The sequence below is a fragment of the Phytophthora ramorum genome, assembly GCF_020800215.1.
Source record: "Phytophthora ramorum isolate Pr-102 chromosome Unknown Phyram_PR-102_s0002, whole genome shotgun sequence".
NCBI classification, from domain to species: Eukaryota; Oomycota; class Peronosporomycetes; order Peronosporales; family Peronosporaceae; genus Phytophthora; species Phytophthora ramorum.
In genome coordinates this window covers 1993383-2014678 of record NW_027150648.1, presented here as the reverse complement: position 1 = coordinate 2014678, position 21296 = coordinate 1993383, and the positions used below count along the sequence as shown (strand labels likewise).

The 21296-nt window shown below is 55.9% G+C and overlaps 13 protein-coding genes across 13 annotated transcripts; 8 read left to right on the top strand and 5 right to left on the bottom strand.

The window, feature by feature from the left end:
* Window positions 1–3: 3 nt before the first annotated feature.
* Window positions 4–1033, bottom strand: KRP23_2047 (uncharacterized protein; the record flags this gene model as incomplete). The annotated part of the gene is made up of 2 exons (XM_067886728.1): window positions 4–653; window positions 718–1033. 2 exons carry the CDS (start codon window positions 1031–1033, stop codon window positions 4–6), a joined length of 966 nt encoding a protein of 321 aa, XP_067749385.1.
* Window positions 1034–1395: 362 nt separating this feature from the next.
* On the bottom strand, window positions 1396–1728 carry KRP23_2046 (uncharacterized protein; the record flags this gene model as incomplete). The annotated part of the gene is made up of 1 exon (XM_067886727.1): window positions 1396–1728. The coding sequence occupies one exon, from the start codon at window positions 1726–1728 to the stop codon at window positions 1396–1398; it is 333 nt and encodes a 110-aa protein (XP_067749384.1).
* A 165-nt stretch (window positions 1729–1893) lies between these two features.
* KRP23_2045 (50S ribosomal protein L36) lies at window positions 1894–2169 on the top strand (the record flags this gene model as incomplete). Its single annotated transcript, XM_067886726.1, has 1 exon — window positions 1894–2169. One exon carries the CDS (start codon window positions 1894–1896, stop codon window positions 2167–2169), a length of 276 nt encoding a protein of 91 aa, XP_067749383.1.
* Window positions 2170–2463: 294 nt separating this feature from the next.
* On the top strand, window positions 2464–4437 carry KRP23_2044 (Tubulin polyglutamylase TTLL5; the record flags this gene model as incomplete). Its single annotated transcript, XM_067886725.1, has 1 exon — window positions 2464–4437. The coding sequence occupies one exon, from the start codon at window positions 2464–2466 to the stop codon at window positions 4435–4437; it is 1974 nt and encodes a 657-aa protein (XP_067749382.1).
* Window positions 4438–4523: 86 nt separating this feature from the next.
* On the top strand, window positions 4524–6005 carry KRP23_2043 (uncharacterized protein; the record flags this gene model as incomplete). The annotated part of the gene is made up of 5 exons (XM_067886724.1): window positions 4524–4816; window positions 4879–5118; window positions 5194–5347; window positions 5417–5480; window positions 5539–6005. The coding sequence occupies 5 exons, from the start codon at window positions 4524–4526 to the stop codon at window positions 6003–6005; spliced, it is 1218 nt and encodes a 405-aa protein (XP_067749381.1).
* Window positions 6006–6222: 217 nt separating this feature from the next.
* KRP23_2042 (putative ADP-ribosylation factor GTPase-activating protein AGD6) lies at window positions 6223–7609 on the top strand (the record flags this gene model as incomplete). Its single annotated transcript, XM_067886723.1, has 2 exons — window positions 6223–6282; window positions 6341–7609. The coding sequence occupies 2 exons, from the start codon at window positions 6223–6225 to the stop codon at window positions 7607–7609; spliced, it is 1329 nt and encodes a 442-aa protein (XP_067749380.1).
* Window positions 7610–8139: 530 nt separating this feature from the next.
* Window positions 8140–9304, bottom strand: KRP23_2041 (Pyruvate dehydrogenase E1 component subunit beta-1, mitochondrial; the record flags this gene model as incomplete). Its single annotated transcript, XM_067886722.1, has 2 exons — window positions 8140–8762; window positions 8848–9304. 2 exons carry the CDS (start codon window positions 9302–9304, stop codon window positions 8140–8142), a joined length of 1080 nt encoding a protein of 359 aa, XP_067749379.1.
* A 372-nt stretch (window positions 9305–9676) lies between these two features.
* On the bottom strand, window positions 9677–10333 carry KRP23_2040 (uncharacterized protein; the record flags this gene model as incomplete). The annotated part of the gene is made up of 1 exon (XM_067886721.1): window positions 9677–10333. One exon carries the CDS (start codon window positions 10331–10333, stop codon window positions 9677–9679), a length of 657 nt encoding a protein of 218 aa, XP_067749378.1.
* A 458-nt stretch (window positions 10334–10791) lies between these two features.
* On the top strand, window positions 10792–12063 carry KRP23_2039 (Zinc-type alcohol dehydrogenase-like protein; the record flags this gene model as incomplete). Its single annotated transcript, XM_067886719.1, has 1 exon — window positions 10792–12063. The coding sequence occupies one exon, from the start codon at window positions 10792–10794 to the stop codon at window positions 12061–12063; it is 1272 nt and encodes a 423-aa protein (XP_067749377.1).
* Window positions 12064–13603: 1540 nt separating this feature from the next.
* Window positions 13604–14650, top strand: KRP23_2038 (Secreted RxLR effector protein 90; the record flags this gene model as incomplete). The annotated part of the gene is made up of 1 exon (XM_067886718.1): window positions 13604–14650. One exon carries the CDS (start codon window positions 13604–13606, stop codon window positions 14648–14650), a length of 1047 nt encoding a protein of 348 aa, XP_067749376.1.
* Window positions 14651–14982: 332 nt separating this feature from the next.
* On the bottom strand, window positions 14983–16788 carry KRP23_2037 (ATP-dependent RNA helicase HAS1; the record flags this gene model as incomplete). The annotated part of the gene is made up of 1 exon (XM_067886717.1): window positions 14983–16788. The coding sequence occupies one exon, from the start codon at window positions 16786–16788 to the stop codon at window positions 14983–14985; it is 1806 nt and encodes a 601-aa protein (XP_067749375.1).
* A 267-nt stretch (window positions 16789–17055) lies between these two features.
* Window positions 17056–18860, top strand: KRP23_2036 (Mitochondrial import inner membrane translocase subunit TIM44-2; the record flags this gene model as incomplete). Its single annotated transcript, XM_067886716.1, has 6 exons — window positions 17056–17496; window positions 17584–18071; window positions 18131–18199; window positions 18266–18314; window positions 18386–18577; window positions 18642–18860. The coding sequence occupies 6 exons, from the start codon at window positions 17056–17058 to the stop codon at window positions 18858–18860; spliced, it is 1458 nt and encodes a 485-aa protein (XP_067749374.1).
* Window positions 18861–19148: 288 nt separating this feature from the next.
* Window positions 19149–21243, top strand: KRP23_2035 (Meiotic recombination protein DLH1; the record flags this gene model as incomplete). The annotated part of the gene is made up of 17 exons (XM_067886715.1): window positions 19149–19165; window positions 19224–19461; window positions 19528–19548; window positions 19611–19698; window positions 19768–19817; window positions 19884–19928; window positions 19993–20038; window positions 20112–20152; window positions 20212–20250; window positions 20315–20352; window positions 20403–20460; window positions 20525–20601; window positions 20670–20736; window positions 20802–20889; window positions 20951–20991; window positions 21062–21093; window positions 21159–21243. 17 exons carry the CDS (start codon window positions 19149–19151, stop codon window positions 21241–21243), a joined length of 1071 nt encoding a protein of 356 aa, XP_067749373.1.
* Between the last annotated feature and the right edge of the window lie 53 nt (window positions 21244–21296).

Here is a 21296-nt window from a genome sequence, read left to right as displayed (position 1 = left end):
GCTTTAGCTGGAGTACGGATTGATCTGGCGTAATAGCTGCGCCACCTTCGCCTGCAGTGCCTTCAGCTTTGACGTGGCTTCACCACGCGACTTTGCCGACAGCTCCTCTGGTCGAGACAGATCCAAGACACGCTCACTATCAAGCCGCAAGCATGTTGTGGGCTCTTGAACCCCGTCAAAAGTAGCAACCAGCGACCCCGCAGGCGCCTTGGCCACCGTATTGGCCAGAATGGGGGACCCTCGCACCGAATAAGTGGTTTCTCCCTTGCGAGCTGTCCGCAAAACTGTGCGCGGGACTTCCCCCGCGCGACGTCGGTCCACGGGCGTCTCAAACGCGGACAGACGTCGATTCCTTGATCCATGATCATCATTGTCTTCATCACTTTCCGGATCGTCAACGCTGCACGGTGTGGCAGCCACGATGCTGTGACGAGCCATGGAGGACCTTGTGCGTGGAGGTGACGACTGCTGCGTTGTCTGCGATAAGCTGTGGATGACGTTCTGCAGGTCTCCTCCAAAGTCCTCCGCGAAGGTCTTCCAGGGCATCTGGCGCACAGCTTCCGGGAGGTAGAGCAGTTGCACCTTGAGCTCCATTTCGAGCTCCTGTGCACATCTATCAGCGTCCGCCACCAGCTCTTCACACTGTTCCTGCACTGTATACGCACAAAAAGTCAGAGCTCTAGCTGCATAATGAATACTGTGATTGAGAGCCTGCACCTTGCGTCTCCAGCTCGTCTAACAACGTCTCTAGCTGCAGCTTGCGCTTCTTCTTGCACTGGAAGAGCGTCAAGTTCGCAGGCTCGCGCGGTCGCTTCTTCTTCTTCTGCTGCTTCTTGGGCGAAGGGCTCGCGAGCGTCGGAGGGAGCCCGTCCAGCGCGTCGTCCGCTGTGAGCTCCACCACTGTGTTCTCTCCGATGGCCTGCAGCGGTCCGGCACCAGCGGTGGCGCGCGTGACGACGCTACCGTTGGCGGCGCTGCGTCGACGAGAGCGGCGCAGCGTGCGGCCGATGCGGCGACGACCGGGAGGACCCATGGACAGTTGGAAGTTTGAAAAAAGTGCACACGATTTGAATTTGACTAGGCTTCAGTATTGAGTGGCACTGTAACCAGGGGTACAGCTCTAGCGGCAACTTCATAACCTCAGAGTAACGCCGCACTTTGGCGCTACTCACGTCCATCAGCAAGTTGATGGCAGCGACTTGCTCAGCTAAAGCGCTCCATTTCTATTCGAGCGGGATGCAGCAAGCAGTCCATGCACTAGCTGCTAATTAGTAGTCGCAAAAGCCTTGAGCTCACGATGTACCTTTCTTCCCAAATATGTCCTTCTGTTTGACTGTAGTGTCCCCGTGCAGTTCCCATCGTTGTCTTGGCGAGAGTCACAAGAGCCTGTTGCCTCTATTGCTGGGTCGGTGTGCCCTTGACCCACTTGGCCACTTTACTGAAGATCATCCCCACCACGATACCAATGACGAAGATGAGCCCCATGGAGCTCAGGTACTCGAAGGCCGTGACCATTCCCTGCTCCGTCTCTGACTGCTCGTCATCGTACCAACCCGCCGTGAGCGCCTTCCTCTTGGTCCAGACCTTGTGCGCCAGATACGACGCCACGCCCACCGTTAGCACGCGCACCATGAACGGCCGCTCCTCGCGCTCCTCCAAAGCAGCTGCGCGAGCTTCTTCCTTCTGCTCCGCCTTACGTTTGGTCGCCGTCGCTTTCTTCTTCGCCATCGTCTTCGCAAATGCCGATCCGCGTCAATGACATGCAAACAGTAACCATGGGATAAAATGTAGCCATCGCAGGTAACCCATGGAGTTACTCGGGTTACACGTGCTGAAAAGTGGGGCTGACAGTCACTCGGTGGACCGCACAAGCAGAGCCACTCGCCAGCCACCATGAAGGTTCGCTCGTCTGTGAAGCGCATGTGCGACGGCTGCAAGGTCGTCCGCCGACGGAGGAAAGTGTATGTCATCTGCGACCGCAGCCCCAAGCATAAGCAGCGCCAGGGCTTCCACACCAGTGCGTTGGCGGTCCCGCAGGAGGCTGCTGTTGTCGCCGTCGCTTCGCCCAACGCGAGCTTCCAGGCCGCGCTCAAGCAGCTGCAGTTCCCGGGCCTCACCCCCTTCAAGGCCTTCCGCGACGCTGCCATCCAGATCCCCAAGCTCTGCTAGATAGCAGTGGACAAGACGAGCAGCAGTGGCGAACAGACTGCCAGCCCAGATACAGGTCAGCAACCGTCCGCCCGCTGCTCAGCTCTCGGCCGTAGACATAACTCAAGAATATCACATTGCGCTATGCCAGTTTCTGCTTCACTCAAGGTGCTCATGTGCACTCATGCGTCCTTGGCGACGAGTCTTGTGCTAGTAACCTTAACTGAAATTATATCAGAAATTGTGCAAAAGCCAGAGTGGTTCAGCGGCACTTTGCAGTCGTTCGAACAGTTGAAGATTTCCACCTTTTCCAGCATGGTGACGGCCTCTCGCCCCGCGCTGCTGCCTCTGCTGGCGCTGACAGCGTGCGTCAATGTGTGCGTGGCAGCCACATCCCGCACCAACGCGCGGTTCTACCTTCCCGAGGCGCCGCAGCAGCAGAAGCTCAAGCCGGTGCTGCAGCAGCTGGAGGCGCTCGGTATCTCGCAGTTCCAAGCCGCAGACGCGCAGGCCTCGTGGGGGAAGCTGCTCTCGGACAGCGCAGACTTCGACCTCGTGTGGAGCTCGGCTGCGGCGCCCCCATTCGCCCAGCTGGAGCTCCCTCACCAGTTCCACGCCAAGGTGAATCACCTGCCGGGTGCCGAGCAGCTCACGTCCCCGGACGCCCTCAGCCAGCATGTGGCGGCGCAGCAGAAGAAGCACGCCAAGTACTTCTTCGACTTTGTGCCGGCGCACTACGAGCTGCCGCGCGACCAGGCCCTGCTGACCAGCGCGTACGCAGACATGCGCAAGAAATCCGAGTTTTCGCCCAAACGCGTGCACGACCCGCACGTGCACCAACGCTTCCTGCTGCGGGAGCTCCCTGCTAATGGCGACGATGACTCCAGTACACGTGCAGAGGTTTTTATCACGGATGAAGATCTGCAGTTCAAGCTCCAGTCAAGTGGATTTCAGGGAAAGTCGGTGGTGGTGGATCAGTACGTGGAGCCACTCTTACTGGACAACCACAAGTTCCGCGTTGGCTTTTACGTTGCAGTGACATCTACAGACCCGCTCCGTGTGTACGTGTACGACCACCCGTTGATCAGGATTGCTAAGACCGAGTATCCGAGCAAGTTAAAGGTTGAGACCGATCCAGCCGCCTACAACTTTGACCAGTACATTGCACCGTGGGATTTTCCGGATCTCCAGGCAGATTTTCATGAGCTCCCGTCTGCTTCCCGAGAAGGAACGAACGCTTGGCATGTGCTCAAGAGATACCTCCGGAGACAAGGAATTGACACGAAGCATTTGCAGGATGAAGTGGATGCAACGATTGCCAAGGTGATTCTTAGCAGCCGAGGGAACTTCCAAAGCGAACAGGCTAAGGTGAAGCGCGCGGCAGGAAATGCACCGTCCGATCTCAGCGACAGTTTCTTTGAAGTGTGGAAATTCGACTTTGAGTTCGATGATATGGCCAAGCCGTGGCTTGTTCGCGTTGTCTCGAACCCGTCGATGGAGGGCACACAGTCCATGCTTGCTACGGACGAGGCTATCAAGAAGCGCCTGGTGCACGATTTGCTAAACCTCGTCGGAGTCCACCCTCAAGCACGGCTGCCATTTGAAAAGTTTTTCCGCCCCGCGGACGCAAGTTTTTGCTCGGGCAAGTGCCACGACAAGAACCGTGCATGGGATACGTCGTGTTGGTCGTGCCCTGGGTGGTTCTCACCGAGTGTTGCACGCAAACTGTTCACCGCAACAACCGAGTATGCTCGACGGGGTAGCTTCAACCTCGTATTCCCGTCATTCGAGCAGGAACTCTCCAAGTTCTTGGACACTGAGCTTTCTGAGCACGACGTTGCGTTTGATCGGTACTTAAAGTCGCTCTCCAGAGGATATTCGGACCTGGAGGACTTCCCGGCGTCCGATCGATCAGTCGTGTGCGTTTACCGTGAGCACTGCAGCAACCATGGCGACTGCGTGAACGGCATGTGTTCATGCGACAACAACTACGAAGGCCGGACCTGCTACATCCCCAAGGACTTCGACCAAGAAGAGCACACTCAACTTGAAACGGGAGATGCGGGAGGCCAGGATGCTGAGACGTGGAAGGAGAAGGTGGAAAACCTCGTGTGGAACCGCGGCGATGGCCCCAACGGCTCCAAGAGGCCCATCATTGGAGCTGGAGACGCCTCTGCGTCCAGCACGGTGTTCCTCCTGGTACTTCTCGCCGTTTTCCTATTTGTGATCTATCGAGTCTTCAGACCTGGCGTTGTCGACGACCTTCCTCACGACGGCAAGGCCATGTAGCCATTTAGTGCAATCCAACGAATAACTGATAGAACAAGCCTTTGCCGTGTTAAATAACTTCATTTTGCAATTTTGTTTGGGACAAGATGGTGGCGACGTCGCGCGTCATGCCAATCGCCTTCCTGGGGCTGCTAAACGAGAACGTGTCTCTGGCGGTGGTGGAGGGGGCCACGTACCTCTGCGTCTTCCTGCTCCTGCTGCACGTGCACTCGTCTGGCAAGCGCAACGGTACCATGTTGGCCGCTGCGGTGCTCCAGGTGCTCGTGGTGGAGCTGCTTTTCTACTCGAGCGAGCGCTGGCACGCGCAGGCGCTCGTGATGCTGGTAACGGATCGACTTCCACTCTACAACGTGCTGCTGCAGGCACAGCTCTATTATATGTACGTGCGAACGCTTCGTCGCGGTGATCAGAGGAGCTCATTTGTTCGTTTGGTCTGGTTAGAGCGTTCGTGGCGACGTCGCGGCTGCGGATTGACCCGTTTTTCCAGCCTTTTGCAATGGGGTCGCTCATGGTGATGCTGGTGTTCCCATTCGAGTTACTGGGCTCCAAGTTCCTGTGGTGGACTTGGCACGATACGGATCCGCTGCTCGCCGATCGGATCCTGGGAGTGCCGTGCCACGCTCTCTTTTCTTACTTTTTCTTTGCGTTTGGATTCCTCTGTGTGCATCACATTTTGCGAAGGTAAGGCAGCAAACGTGGGCGTGAAGAGAGCCCAGTACTCGGTGCTAATATCTGGGTACGTTTTTTGTGTGGCAGCACGTTGCTTGTGGGCGACTACTACGAGGAGGAGCATTGGAAGTCTGAGTGGGGCTATGTGCTGCTGATGCCACTGCTCAGTACCATTTTCGCTTCGGGTTTCCTCATCTTGGGCTACCACTCGACCGTTCATCTCATGGGGATTCAGGCACAAGTAACGATGACTCGCCCGTTTCCAATACCTCGACATGAGAGCCCAAGCTGACATTCATTTTCTGTGCAGGTGTGTTTCTTTATGCTGATAGCTGCAAGTTTGCTGCTCTTCTGGATGGCCGATCGGGAAAGAGGTAGGATGTGGTTGTTTTCTATTACCACGCAGCGTTCTCACAGCAACTTTGATGGTAGACTCTCCTGAGGTGCAGAAGACACTGGATCCCGTGGACGCCTACGACAGCGACTGGTTGTACTCGTGCATCGACCACGCCGTGAACCAGATGGTGTTCCTGCTCTACTTGGTCCTGGTCCTGCTGGTGCTGTTCATCAACCCGACAGAGATCGTGTCGCTGGGCAACCACCAGCCTTTGGGCAACTGCCTCGAGAGTGAGTCGTTCTACTCGCTCGTGGGCATGCAGCACCGCCGTAAGAGGTATTTGTGCGTGCACGACTTCGACGAGGAGTTCAACTTGTGCAACTACCCGGTCACGCAGCTGCTGTACGAGGACTCGTGGTACATGATCTGCGGTCGCGGCTACAGCAACTTTGCGACATATGTGGCGCTCGTGCTCGGCAGCTTCGCGGGTCTCAACCTGTTGCTCTACCAGGTGCTCAAGCGGCCGCAGCGCACGCGGGTTGTGTCCTTCCGTCGACAATAAAAGTATCTTTTGTCTGATGCTTCCTGGCAGCACGCGATTGGCTATATTCCGTCCTATTTTTAGCCACTGGATCATCGCCTGTGTTCAGTAACCGCCGGCGCTCGTTGATTTCGCGTCTCCAGGCCTTGCCCCCAAGTACGTCGGCCGGTGTGCATGTAGCTGTGGCGCTACAGTCTCTCACTCTTCTCTCTCAGCTCCCCCCCATAGACTAGACAGGATGGCGCACCAAATGCCCATGGAGACCCAGCAGGAGCTGCGGCGCTTGCCGGGGAACAACGTACGCCATCTGACTGGAACTGCCCAAAAGTTTTTGCTGACTGTATTTGTATCTGCAGCGCTGCGTGGACTGCAATGCGCCGTACCCTCAGTGGGCCACCGTCTCGTACGGCACCTTCATGTGTCTCGAGTGCTCTGGACGCCACCGCGGACTGGGCGTCCACATTTCCTTCGTGCGCTCCGTGACGATGGACTCGTGGACGGACAAGCAGGTGCTGCAGATGCAAAAGGGCGGCAACGACAACTTCCGCACGGCCTTCTCGGCGGCAGGCGTACCCGCCGACCTCTCGATCAGCGAGAAGTACAACGCGCCCCAGGCTGAGGCCTATCGCCAGCGACTGACGGCCGTCGTCGAAGGACGCGCTCCGCCGTCGCTCCCGCAGTGGGACCCGAGCATGCGCAAGCCGGCGTCTTCCTCCTTCTCCTCAGCCTCGTACTCGGGTGGAGGATCTGCTGGAGGGGACACCCGCGGGGTGGAGGCGCTCAAGGGCGAGTCGGAGCAGGATTACGTCGCCCGGCAGGTGAAGCTGCGCGAAGAAGCCCGTGCTCGGATGGCTGCCAAGTTCGGCGCCGGCGGCATGCAGGGGATTGGCAGTGGCGGCGAGACACGTGCACCGCAGGCTCCGTCTGGCGGACTGGGAGACATATCAGGCGCCTTTAGCTACTTCACTAGCACTGTCACGACGGCTGCCAGCTCCGCTGCAAGTCTCGTTAAAGACCAGGATCTGGGCTCCAAGGTGTCATCGAGCTGGTCCTACGTCCAGAGCGCTATTCACGATCCTGCGCTCTCGGATAACGTCAAGTCTTCGGCCACTTCTGGTTGGTCAGTGCTTTCCAGCGGGGCCTCAGCTCTATTGCAAACGGCGCAGACTGCGGTGAACGGAAACGGCAATGTGAATGGCAACTCGAACGGCATGAACAGCGCGTTCCCTCGTACGAACGCCGAGCTGTCAGCCACTGGCAAGTACGCAGGAATGGGGAGCAACAGCAGCAGCACAAGCTCATCGAGCCGTGATCACGACAATGACTCGTGGTTGGACTCGCAGCTCGGTAGCAGCAGCAGCAACCACAACAGCGGCAGCTTTTATACGCCTCCGCAGCAGTCCAAGCCTGCTCAGACGTCCGATTTGTTTGGATCCTCTTCGTCCAGTACCAATGGCAGCAATCACGATCTGCTTGGACTTTCTTCCTCTTCTGTTGGATCGGCCACCAGCAATGGGTCGGCCTCCGCTATGACCGCTCCTGTTGCCGCTGCGCCACCCCCGGCACCAGTTGTACAAAAGGAGAAGCCCAAGGATGTCGACTTCTTTGGTGAGTTCGGCTTCTAAGATGTCGCGAAGGCGAGCTTGGAGGAGAGACTAGTTTTCATATTTCATACCATAAAGAGCTAAGCCGAGTGGCGGGAGGCCAAATGTCATTGTGTTTTGCGTGAAGCAACTTCCGCGCCAGAAGGCTGCTTGGTGTTTCGGAGGGAATCTTGCCATGCACTCATCCTTCAACTTGTCCGCGACCGCACTAGCACTCACTCCAGTCTCCTCCAGAAATGTGCGTGCTTGTTACTTACGGTGCAAGCACCATGGTCTCCTCAAGACAAGAGATACTAAGCACATTGATAATTTGAACTAACGGTAGCGCTGTGGTCTATCGGGTTCGATTAGTTATTCACCCTTGCTAGTGTCAACCACTCCACCCTCTTCTGCTCTTCCGCACAAAGCTTCATCGCCGCGCAGTCGTCAGTGAGCGAGTGCTCAGCTCTCGCCCTGCTTTCCTTCATAGCGCGAGGTTGTTGCGATCAGATCGAGATGGGGACGACGACGTTGTCCATGGTCCGCTCCTCACGGTTTCTGAGGTGCTTTGCTTACAGGTTGCGGGCCACCGTGCGCTTGGCAGCGGCAACGACGTCCTCGATCTGCGGCAGGCACAACTTCTCGAGGTTGTCGGCGTACGGCATGGGCACATCCGTGCCAGTCACACGCTCAAGGGGGGCGTCCAGGTAGTCGAAAGCCTCGGTCTCCATAATGATGCCGGCAATCTCGGCACCGATGCCGTGCTGACCCCAGCCCTCCTCGATGGACACGATGCGGTTCGTCTTCTTGACCGAGTCGATGATAGCCTGACGGTCGAACGGGCGGATCGAGCGGAGGTTGATCACCTCGGCGTCAATGCCGTCCTTGGCCAGGATGGCGGCAGCCTCAAGGGCCTCACCCACCATACGAGAGAAAGCCACCAGCGTGACGTCCTTGCCGGGCTTCATGATCTTGGCCTTGCCGATCTCGATCGTGAAGTCCTTGTCCTGGGCCTCCTTGGACACGGGGAACGAGACTCCGTACAGGAGCTCGTTCTCCAGCACGACCACCGGGTTGGGGTCGCGGATGGCGGCCTTGAGCAGACCACGGGCGTCCTCCGAGTCGTACGGGGACACGACCTTAAGGCCGGGCACGCTGCCGTACCAAGCGGCGTAACACTGCGAGTGCTGGGCGGCTGAAGACGCGCAACAAGTAGCAGCAACACAAATTAGCGTCCGTAGGGTCCATTCATGCGTGCCAAAAGGCGAAAAGATACGTACCAACACCGGCAGCGGGGCCGTTGGAGCCACGGAAGACGATGGGCACGCTGATGTCGCCGTTGGACATGTAGAACTGCTTGGCGGCCGAGTTAATGATCTGGTCGATAGCCTGCATGGCGAAGTTGAACGTCATGAACTCGACGATGGGCTTCGTGTCGTGGTAGGCGGCGCCGATGGCCAGGCCCGTGAAGCCCTGCTCCGTGATGGGCGTGTCGATGATGCGCTTGTCGCCGTACTTCTCCCAGAGGCCCTTGGAGACCTTGTAGGCGCCGTTGTACTCGGCCACCTCCTCGCCCAAGAGGAAGACCTCGTCGTCGCGGGCGAGCTCCTCGTCCATGGCCGTGTTGAGCGCGTCACGCACCGTCATCTCGTCGGCCACAGTGGCCATGGAGCGGCGCAGCAGGCTCGGGGCCGCCTTGAAGGCCTTGCTGGTGGTCAGGACGCGACGGAGAGCCATATTCAATTCTTGTTTGGGTAGGGAGGGGGGAGCTGGTCTGCTTCTGACGCCGCAAACTTGGAAATCACGGTCTGCGGAGGGCGAGCTCCAAGCACCATACGTGGGGGAGGCTGCCCATCACTCGGGAGCCGTCCACGTTAAGTACGAAGCTGGGCTGCTTGGTTTGTTGGGTAACAAAGACGACGTCGTTGTGCGCAGATCATCGACACACCCACCAAGAATGCTGCCGCTCTATGAGCGACGCGCTATAGAAGAGGAAACCATCACGCTCGATTTGTGCAGGCGGTGGTGATGGATGAAAGTGTCGAGGCGTGGAGCGAAAGGCCCCACGCGACGTAAGCGAATGAGAAAGCATACTTTGTTTGATGAGTGCTATGCAGGGCTACGACTACGATCTGCTTCCTCCTTCTCCTCTTCCTCCTCGCCGCTGTCGACGAGGATCGTCACGCCCGTGTCTTCTTCCTCATTGTCGTCGTCGCATGCGCTGCCTGCTTCGCTCGCGGCTGAGGCCGTCATGGGGTCCGGAAGGTCCGACGCCAGCTCGACAGGTCCGAACATCGGCTCGCTGAGCTGCTGCCGCCGCACGCCGATGAGCGCGGCAACGATCGCGACCACGAACAAGGCAGCCACCACGAGACCGGCGGGGAGCAAGAAAGATTCGGCCTGCTCGGCGTCGAACGGCAGTGCCGCTGTCGCCACGGACTCGGCCGTCTGGAGCAAATCCTGAGCTGCCGCAGGTAGGTCTCCAACGGTAGGGCCGTGCTCGTCATCGCCGTTAGCAGAACTGGAGCCACTGCTACATGGCTCACTCCGTGGCAATGGGTTTTCGAAGTGGTTTTCCCAGTGGTCCCAGGAATCCTCACTGGCACCGAGATTGTCGTCGCGCAGGTTCGCTTCAATCTCGTCGGAAACAGACATCTTGGCCGATGTCTCAACGCGAAGGTCGCGATGCGTCAGGTCGCCGTTTACTCTTCTTTCGGCAGCATTTACGCCTACGATGGCAACGATGGCGATAGCTGCGAGCTTCATGGTTGACTGCAACTCAGTATGTTGCTGACAGTTGGGCTGGACGAGCAGTAGCGGAATGAGAGACGGCTCAAGCGAGAGGGATCGAGTGTCGTTTCTTTCTGGAGAATCGCATGCGGTCCCCACAATAACCAGCATGACAGCATTGATGTTGAAGCCGTTAAGAAACCAAACCTTTGAGAGATAATAAAACCTCCTATACTTTATTGCGAAACGACGTCAGCGTTGCTTCTGCAAAGGCCAACGGGGCTTTCTTCGCTTTGCATCTCGTCCCTTGTGCAATGGAATGTCTTATTCTCTCTCGATATCTTCACGGTGGCTGGCTGCTCTGGGACGAGAGCCCGTCATAGCGCTCTGGGTTGGGGGGGATTGCAGCGGCGCTGCTGGTTCACACAGCTCATAATTGCTTTTGCCGATTCGAAGACAGTACGAAAAACACCTGACCAACCAACGACGCCATCATGGATACTGCCAGCAAGATGATGTCGAGCGCCCACACCCACGGGGGAGATACTTGCTCCAAGGACCCGGCAGGCTGCATGCGCGCCGTTGTGTGGACGGGCAAGTCCATCAAGCTGGAGCACGTTCCCAAGCCGAAAATCATGGAAGCCTCTGATGTGGTGGTGAAAGTCACCGCATGCTCTGTGAGCCCAGACTTCGCAACCGACGTGTGTGGCGGGGACCCTGCTGGACTGGAAAAGGACCAGGTACTGGGCAGTGAAGCCGTGGGTACCATCGAGAGCGTAGGCGCTGAAGTCAACAAGCTCAAGGTGGGCGACCGCGTCGCTGTGAGCTTCGTGCTTGCTTGTGGAAAGTGTAAGCATTGCCGCAGACAGGAATATGCTGCCTGCAACGGCACGAACGCGTCCCAGGAGTTCAAGAAAACGTACGGTGGCTGGGCTCCTGCTGCCGTGCTTGGCAGCACGCGCATGCTGGGGAATGTCCCCGGTGTGCAGGCCGAGTACGTGCGGGTGCCCTTCGGTGACATGAACTGCTTCAAGCTGCCGTCGGGAGTGAGCGACGACAAGGCACTGCTGGGAGTGGAGACGACTGTAACTGCGCTACACGCTGTGGATATGGCCAAGGTTAAGGAAGGTGATTGTGTGGTGATTTGGGGTCTTGGTCCAATTGGACTTCAGGCAGCTCACTGGTGCAAGCTGCGTGGCGCCAAGACTGTGCTGGGGGTGGAACACTGCGCGGAGCGACTCAAGTTTGCACACGACCACATGAACTTGGAGGTGGTGGATCGCCGCGATATGTCCAGTGCTCAGGTGGTTGCCAAGCTGCAGCGAATGCTGCCGCCTGCCGGTGCGGACGCCGTGGTTGACGCAAGTGGCTGCACCGCGTCCAGCGGGTGGATGGCTAAATTGGAGAAGAAGATCGGCATGGAGACTCAGCCTGAGCCCACGGACACGTTCAAGGAGATGCTTATGATTGTGCGCAAGTGTGGCCACATCTCGATTGTGTCGGACTACATGTGCTCGGTGCAGTCGTTCCCTATCGGTCACGTCGCGATGAAGAGTGTGATGGTGAACGCTGGTCGTACTCCAGCGCAGAAGTACTACCCCCAGGTATTTGACGCGATCGAGAGTGGCGAGCTCGATCCATCGGTGCTCATCTCGCACCGTTTGGCTCTTGAGGAGGTGCCCGAGGCGTACTCCCGCATTGCCAAGAAGGACAGCGGCTTCCTGAAGGTGTTTGTTGCGCCTCACGAGATGCGTGCCAAGTCGTAAGTGACCCGGAGACGTGAGCACTCTCTCTTGGAGATAGGCTCTCCACCCGGAAACACGGAGGATATTGAAACTAATAGCGGTAGTGGAGGTCTGATGCTTTATTTTTCGTGATTTTAGCGATGCGGTATTTGCCGCCTAAGGAATGACTTTTGCGGTTGGTACGCCGTTTCGTGTGAACGTAAACCACGCAGAAGCACTCGAGTGAACAAGTTGTTCAGAACAACATGAAATTATATGTGCTGTACTTCTACACAGCTAAAACAAATATACGTAGCTAAAACAAATATACAAACGCTCAAAGCTCAATTCGCTGCGCACGCGATACCTTGAGCGGCCGACTGTTGAAAGACATGTAGTTGGGCCAACCAACCTGACGACGCACTTCTCCAAAGAATTGGAAATTCTGTGGATAAAATGGTCGAGATCGATATCCGTACGCACTGCCACTCGACTCCTCGGGGCCAAACCAAGCATTTGGCTGGTAAGGTTCACGGGCACGATTCGCTCCAACGCTTCTGCCATCCAAAGATTGATCCGTGGTGGGGTGTGCAACAAGCTTTCCCACTTTTCTGGGGTCAACCGATGCACCAGGGGAAGCCTTTTCAATCCGTTGAGAGTAAGTGCTGTTAGCTTGGGATTTGTCGAGCTCTTGTGCCTTAGGTACAATGGCCGGTGAAATTGTAGCGGCAGCAGAAGTCGCGTTGTCAATAGAGATAGTTGCAGGCGACACCGCGGGGACTTCACGACGGCTTGGTGGAGCAGATACGGACGGTACTGGTGCGACAGGTACGACTGCTGCTGCTGCAGTCGAGACTGGATCACTTGAAACGACTAAGCTTTCATTAGCATCGTCTACGTGGGCTCCACTTGGACCATTTCCGAGTTCAACGGGACTTGATGAAGCTGGATCAGGAGTAGGAGTCTGGTCACCTCTTCTGATATTGTGAGATGCAGCAGGTGGCGCCAGCGCATTCACGTCCGAGAAACTCAAGTCAAATGTTTCAGTTGTAGCACCACTATCAGCGCCTTCCGCACCGCGCAAACGGAAAATTGCATGGGTTCCCTCCGACATGAGCAACGCAGCAGTGACCATCACACTAGGAGCCCTCATGACTGTCGTTGTGTTGGGGAAACGCGAAATGAGATGCAGAGCTCCCATGCACAGATCGTAGTTCATTTATAAGTGCGCTGCGTGCTCATGACCTCAATCAACAAAAATTCTCAGAAAATTTACAAAAGCGATTAGCGTGATGCAATAGGTGTGGTCACGTGTTCCTTCATTTCTCCATCCTTCTAAAAGATTGGAATGAAGGGAAGCGAATGCATCTACTGCATCTACTTCGTCAAAAGCTCGGTCACTCACCGTCTTTCGCGGCAGTAGTGTAGCAGATTTATTTGTGCAACGTCGTCACGGGAAAATAACTCGATGGCCAACGCAAGACCGTCAAACTCGAGAGCCACAGCGGTTCATTCTCCATTTTGCGAGCTCCGAAGCACCCGTCGCTCTCTCTTCACCACTTACCACCCCACGAACGCAGCCATGAAAAGCGCGACCGCATTAGCTGCCATTCTTGCACTCTCCACTCTTGTCGTGACGGACACAGCGCAAACAACACCAAATGCACCTGCGCTCCGTCACGAAGCTCGTGGTCTTAGACTAAACGCAGATACGCCAACGACCGAAGACGCCGACGAGCACAGAAAGGTGCATCACCATGTCAAGAAAGTCAAGAAGATCGCCGTTCCGGTCCCTGTGGAAGTACCGCAGTTCATCCCCGTCCCCGTGAGCGTTCCGTCCACAGTGGTGGCTAGCTCCAACACTGCCGTCATCGGCTCATCGACCAACGTCGCAGGTCCTGGTAGCGTCGTTGCACCTGGAGGTGGTCCTGGTGGACCTGGTGGGCCTGGTAGCCCTAGCGGCCCTGGCGGACCTGGCGGAGCTGTGACACCTGCTCCGACGACTGTGCGCGAACGTCCAGCGGCAACTCCTGCAGCTACGGTGGCCGGTAGAGCCAGGGTCACGCCAGCACCGACGAGCTTTGCCAATGCTGGTGCCACTGGAGCGGAGCAACCCGGAGCAGCTGCAGCACCTGTGCAAAATGGCGGAGTTGGTGGAGCTGGGATTCCGACCTCAGCTGGTATCGCAGGCAACAACAACGGCTTCAGTGCTGGCTTCGGTCCGGGTGGTGCTGGCGGGCTCCCCTCGAACGGCGGCGGCTTTGGCGGAAATCAAATGGGCGGTCTGGGTGCAGGCTTTGGTGGAAATCGCATGGGTGGTATTGGTGGCGGCGTGCTCGGTGGCGCTGGTGCTGGTGGTGCAGGACTTGGCGGCTTCAACGGCAATGGTCTGGGTGGCGGTCAGCAAATGGGTTTCGGTCCGCAGGGTGGCGATGCGTTTGGTGGGGTCGGCGGCCAAGGTGCGATGGGGAACTTCGGTCGGGCTGGCGGCGTTAATGGATTCGCAGGTGGTGCTGGAGGTCAATTTGGCCTCGGCGGTGGGGCGCCGGGCGCTGACGGCAACAACGCCTTCGGAGGAGGATTCAACGGAGGCGGCTTCAATCGCCGCCAGCGTCAGCGTCATCGTTGAGTGTGCGTGAACTACGTGCCAGTGACGACGCCGCTGCTGCATTTGTGCTGGTCGCTCATCTTCAGAGCGCAATGTCCATCATGTTCATGTACGTGTAGCTCCAATATTCAACTGCACAGCATTGAAAACATTTAGGCGTAACACAATGCTCGGATAATGGAATGAAGTTAATTCACCTTGCTGTTGGAAGTCTCCTGTTTGTGCACTTGTCCATGAAACTTATCATGCCAACACCGAAGACAACAACTCAGTAAGTAGCTCGCTCTATATTGCAAAAAGGAACGTGAAGTGGCAAAAGCCGTTGTTTACATAGTAGCAACCAGCGAACCTTATCAGTGGGCAAACTGGCGCTTGTCACCCGATGCACGCTTGCCGTACGGGTTGTCTGCACTAAATGCGTGCCCCGAGCGCTGGAATTTCCCACCGCGGGAGCTGCCGTCGTTGTCAAAGGATGTGCCCTTGCGCTTTCCGGTCTTGCCGTTCGTCTTCACAGGAAGCGTCACCTTGGGTGGAACCTGGAGCCCGAACGACTTGGCCACGCCTTGCAGGTCGAGACAACCCACGTCAAAGATTCCCTTCAACGAGTGCGACGCGTACGCCAACAAGTATCCACGGTAAGCGTCCTTGGCCGACTTGTGCAGGTAGTACGTCTTCTCGACAAGCTTCATCAACTGAGATTCAACGTTCGCAATCTTCGAGACGGGGAACTCGTACTCGTTAAGAGCCACCTTGGAGGCCTTTAGGTACTTCAGGAAGCCAAGCTCATCCGGCAGAAGCATAAGAAGGGCCTTACCCTTGCCCTTCGCTCCACGCGCCGTACGACCGACACGGTGAATGTACTCGCGCGGATCATCAGGCGGGTCGAACTGAATAATCCAATCCACTGCCGGGATATCGAGACCACGGGCTGCCACATCCGTGCAAAGCAGGATACCCGTCTTCGCGTTACAGAACTGGAAGAACGTAGTCGTACGCTTGTTCTGTTTCTGCTTGCCGTGAATGTCCAGCACAGGAATATCGATGTAGTTCAGCAGCTCACCGTAGAACTTGACAGCACTGCACGACGAAAAGAAAACCATGACCTTCTTCTTCAGGTTCTTCTTGAGGAACGTGAACAACAGCAGGAAACGCTTGTCACTGGGAGTCACAACATACCCCTGCTCCAACGTAGCGACAGTGGCCTTGGTGTCCTCCTCTTCAACACCCACGTACACAGGCTTCTCCTTAATCGACAGACGAGCTAGGTCCTCCACCTTCTTCGTCTGTGTGGCACTGAACAGCATCGTTTGGCGCTCCTTGGGAATGCACTTGATAATCTGGCGCATCTCCTCCTCGAAACCAATAGAAAGAATTCGATCGGCCTCATCAATCACGAGAATTTGCAGATTGTGGTAAATGAATGCCTTGGTGTTCTGCAGGTGATCCAGCAGACGACCGGGCGTGGAGATCAGAATGTTCACACCCTTCACCAAACGCTCCGCCTCGGCACGACGGTTGGCACCTCCCATGACAATACCGTGGGTCTGCGAGTGGTACTTGCAGATGTCGCGCACGACGCCGTAAATCTGCAAAGCAAGCTCGCGCGTGGGCGAGATGACAATGCAGCCCGTTCCCTTGCGCGCCGTGAAGCGCACCTTGTGCAGCAGCTCGATAGCGGGGATCAGGAACGACAGCGTCTTACCAGAGCCCGTCTTGGCAGCTCCCAGCAAATCTTGGCCAGCCAGCAGCGGGCGGATCGACTTGGACTGGATCTTGGTCATCTTGGAGAAGCCCATGTCAGCCAGCGCCTTTCGCGTGGGATCGGACAGCGGTAGCGACGCGAAGTCTTCAGTGGAGAAGTAACGCTCATCCACGGCGCTCTCAGCCAAGCTAGCGGCTTCCGCCAGCGCCTGCTCCGTTTCCTCATCCTGTTCGTCGTCCACATTGGGCTCCACGGGCTCCTCCTCCTTCTGCTGCTCGGCCTCCTCCTGTTTTTGCTCTTTCTTGACCTTCTTGGCCTTTTTCTTCTTCTGTTTCTTGTCCACCACGTCGACGGCGGCCTCTACCTTGGGCGTCGTCACCACAGCGACCTCCTCGACCTTGACGGCCGGAGACTTGTCCTCCGCCGAGCTCGTTCCTTTGCGGCGCGTCTTGCCCATTTCGCCGACTTGCGCCAACCAGTGGAATGTGACGTTTCACACAATTGAAGCAGTGACCACGAATCAAAACTCCGCATGCCGCAGAGCGCGTAGCAAAGCTCGAGCGCGATTATCAGTGTGCGTTTGGCTGGTTGGGACGCGGCGTGTCAAACGGAGCCTCCGGATTGGCTGAAACTCGGACCACGGCTATGTACCGCATTTCTGGAACACTCTAATTGACCCGCCAATTGCCATCAGCCGCACATCCGTCACCGCCGACCGCTCTCGATGCTTCGCCTCTCCACGCGCGCTCTGCGCCGCGCGCGCCTTTCCGTGCTGCTCAACAGCCAACTCACGCGCTCGCAAGTGAAGTCGCAGTCGCGCGCCATGGGTTTCTTCTCAGACCTGAAGAACCAGCTCAAGAACGAGATGGAGAAGAACGAGGAGCTCAAGAAATCCTTCGAGGAGCTGGAGAAGACCAAGGAGCAGTTCAAGAACGTGGAAAAGGCCGCCAAGGAGAAGATGAGTGAGGTGAGCTCCATGACCGAGGAGGCCGCCAAAAGCTTCCAGGAGCAGGCCTCGCAGGCCTCACAGAAGATCAAGGAGTCGTACGAGGAGACCGCGAAAGCCGCCGCTGCGAAGAAGGAGGAGAAAGAGCCTGCTGGCGAGGAGGTGTCTGGCGTTGCTGCAGAAGGAGCCGAGCAGGGCGAGGCTAAGAAGGACGACGAGGTGCGTTCAACTTGTGCTTAGATCTTTCTGCTGATCGTTATCTTTTTGCCCAACGGTGGTTCTAATCAGCTGCTTCTTGCCATGCAGAAAACCGAGCAGGCGGATGAGTCTACGGAAAGCGCTCGTTCATTTGTAAAGAACTTCTTTGCCGGCATCGCCGCCCAGAAGAATAAAATTATCCACCCGAGCAACTTTCCCCAGCTGCGCGACGAGTGGAAGGAGGCTGCGCAAGAGCTGTTCGGCAAGAAGGAAAAGCAAACGGTTGATGAAGCTCTGGCTTCGGTTCGCACTCCATCTATGCAGACGCCGAAGAAGTCGAAGGGAGATGAGAAGGAAGCTGCTGAGTACACTGGTACCAGCGCTTTGGTGGCAGTGAAGGAGGAGGAAAGCGCTTGGCAGCGTGTGAGTGCTCGTTTCCGTGAAGCTCCGATTATCCAGGGCATCCTGGATGCAGCCAAGCAGGCTGCCAAGACAGAGGCCGGTAAGAAGGTGCAGAAGACAACCAAACAAGTCAAGGACAAATTCAGTGACGCTCAGGAAGAGGTTCTCGAGGTTTGGGAGACCAGCCAGAACCCGTACGTTGAAGTCCCTTACTTTGGGTGTCGTTTCAAGCCTGACGTGTTGTTTTCATCAGGTGGGTGTACCGACTGTCATCGATCTATGATGGCCTTTTCGGCGAAACTCCTATGGGAGTTGCTATTAAGTAAGACGCTGCTGATTGTAAGGGTGCATTTCATCGGTGTAATACTGATCCTTTGGTTCTACTCAGGGAAATCCGTCGCGCTGAGCCTGACTTCATCCTGGAGGAGTGGAAGGAGGTACGGCTATATGTATTGCACTGTTTGTCATCAACTTTGAGTACTTATGCTCCTCACCTGCACAATTACAGAACATCGAGGATATTGTGTTGCCTGGAGTGCTGGAGGCGTTCCTGCGTGGTAACAGCCGTGACCTTAAGAAATGGTTCGGTGAGGCGGCGTACTCGCGTGTGAACATCGCTATCCGTGAGCGCAAGACTGAGGGCTTGGTCATGGACCCTCATGTGCTCAGCATTGACAACGTGGAAGTCATCGAGGCTACGGTACGAGAACCTCCTGTGGTTGTGCTTTTGATACTTCGAATGCTAATAATCTGATATTGTATAGGCCGAGGACAAGCAGGCTCCCATTATCCTGATGCGGTTCCAGGCGCAGCAGATCAACTGCATTCGCAACCGAGAGGGAGAAGTTGTGGAAGGGTCTGAAGACGAGGTGCTGGCGTACTACTACATTTTCGCCTTCCAGCGCGACTACGACGACGAGCAGGAGACCCTCCGCTGGAAAATCGTGGACCTGCACATGCAGCGTGGCGGCCGGTATTATTAGAGAAGCAGAGAGGCTCTGCGTCACGAAGGTAGAATGCGACAGTCGTAATGCTGCTGGGTTGATGTAGCGAGAAAGCGAATGAACCCGTGAATAGACAACAAATATCTCGTTTGCCCGGCGTATCGGTACAAAGCCGGCACATCCACTTCAACGTGCCCAAGTTGAAGTTGCCCTGACCATCACTCTGTTCCACACCGAGTCGATCGGCCCCCACTGCGCGCTCTCACTTCCAATTCCGCACGGCCAAGCCCAAGAAGGATACCAAGAAGGGCAGCACAACTACACACAATGGGTATCTCTAGAAGGTGACTGCACTTGTATACGAAAGAGGGGTTAAGCGCCGCCCTCTCACTTGCTCTGCAGCCAACGTGGTTTGGGACTGCAGATGGCTGCGCCACCGTGCATCAACGACAGCGATGACGAAGAAGAAGACAATTTGCGTTCGTATGAGCCGATCGATACGCTTCAGGACGCCGGTATCAACACCACAGACATTGCCAAGCTCAAGAACGACGGCTTTGCAACCATCGGACAGCTCTTTCAAGTGTCCGAGAGGAAGCTGCTGGGGGTGAAAGGGATCAGCGAGGCCAAAAGGGACAAGGTACTTGTCTGTAGCGCCCTGCTGCGGTGCCTGAAAATCGCTTTACATGTCACGGTGTGTGTTTAGCTTCTTCTAGCAGGCAAAAAGGTAGGCCGAGAGCGGAAGAAAGACAGACGCAATGTGCTGGGGCTAATATCTTGACATCACAGCTGATGCCCGAGAAGAGTGGATTTATCTCGGCCAATACGCTGTACCAGCAGATCCAGAACAAGATATTCATCACCACTGGATCAAGACGTGAGCGACGCTGGATCTGCTTGCCATGCTTTACCACGTTGACATGTTATGCTGCTGAACGCGTTCTAGAGCTCGACCAAATTCTTGGTGGTGGTTTGGAGACGATGTCAGTCACGGAGGTACATATAAAAAAAACACATAGATTTGCTGATCGGGACGGCCTGACGTGTGGGTTGAGTCTGCAGGTTCATGGCGAATTCCGAACTGGCAAAACCCAGTTGTGTCACACGGTAGTTCCTTTTAATCCATGCACTATGCTAGTCAACACGCTGACAGTAGCGTGTGATTCTGCAGCTTTGTGTAACAGCACAGTTACCTCGTTCTCGGGGTGGAGGAGCTGGTATGACTAGAGCTGTACTTCGAAGTATTATTTAATCGATGAAGCATGATTTTTTACCATTTTATCTGACTAGGGAAAATCGCTTTCATTGATACCGAGGGAACGTTCCGACCGGTATTGTGAATCAAGTGCTGGTGCCATACCAGTAGAGCAACTAATTTGCCTGTGCACAGAATCGAGTGGCCGAGATTGCGAGGGAGAGATACAATTTGGTAAGCTGGTATTCCAGCTAGTCGTCTTGAAGTGATTTAACGATTAGTCTCAATTGGTTCTCAGGACCCCGATGATGTCCTTGACAACATCATTGTTGCAAGGTAGGACATCTTAGTGAAGATATTGTTTGGCCATCTAACCTCGTTTGTAGAGCTCATAGTCACGACGCTCAGATGGATCTCGTGATCAAGCTTGGCGTGCTTTTCGCAGTACGTGCCATCAATGAATGAAGCAAACATGATTATACGTGCTTACAAATGCTGCTTGATACAGGATCCTGACCAAGGACCATTTCGCCTGCTGATCATCGACTCGGTGACTGCGCTGTTTCGCACGGATTTCACTGGAAGGTGAGAGTTGGTGCATTTTCTTGTTTGATAAATTCATTCGCGCTGGTAAATGACGCTTCAGTGGATAGAGGAGAGCTGAGCGAGAGGCAGCAGCGGCTGAACCAACACCTCGTTCGACTTGTCAAGCACGCTGAGGTGGGGAGCGCCATTATTTGGTATTCGAAGTTGGCGGCTGGGGCTAACAACCTTACTCAACGTAGGAATTCAACATTGCAGTGTTAGTGGTTAACCAAGTGATGGCAGATCCTGGGGTCAATGCGATGTTCGGGGCAGCGATGAAGCCCGCTGGTACGTATTGGTCGGAATTGCAGCTGAAAGGAACATAACTGAACTGCTGTGGCTGATGCAGGGGGCCACGTGATGTCCCATGGAGTCCACACGCGCGTCCTGGTACGCTCGTCTGAAATGTCACGATCAACGAGCATCCTCCTTATAACCAGCTTTCTACGACAAAATGCAGATGAAGAAGGGGCGGGCTGAAAATCGCACCTGGTATTGATGACCCTACGTTGTTCTTTCTTCTTCGCTCGCTCGCTAATGTGCTGTCTGTCATGCAGCAAAATTATCGACAGCCCATGCATGCCTGAAGCCGAGTGCTCAATTCAACTATATGCAGGTGGAATCACGGACTCGGACGATTGACTCAGGAATACTCTTGCAACTCCGGCATTCATTTTTTGAGTGGAATAATTTAT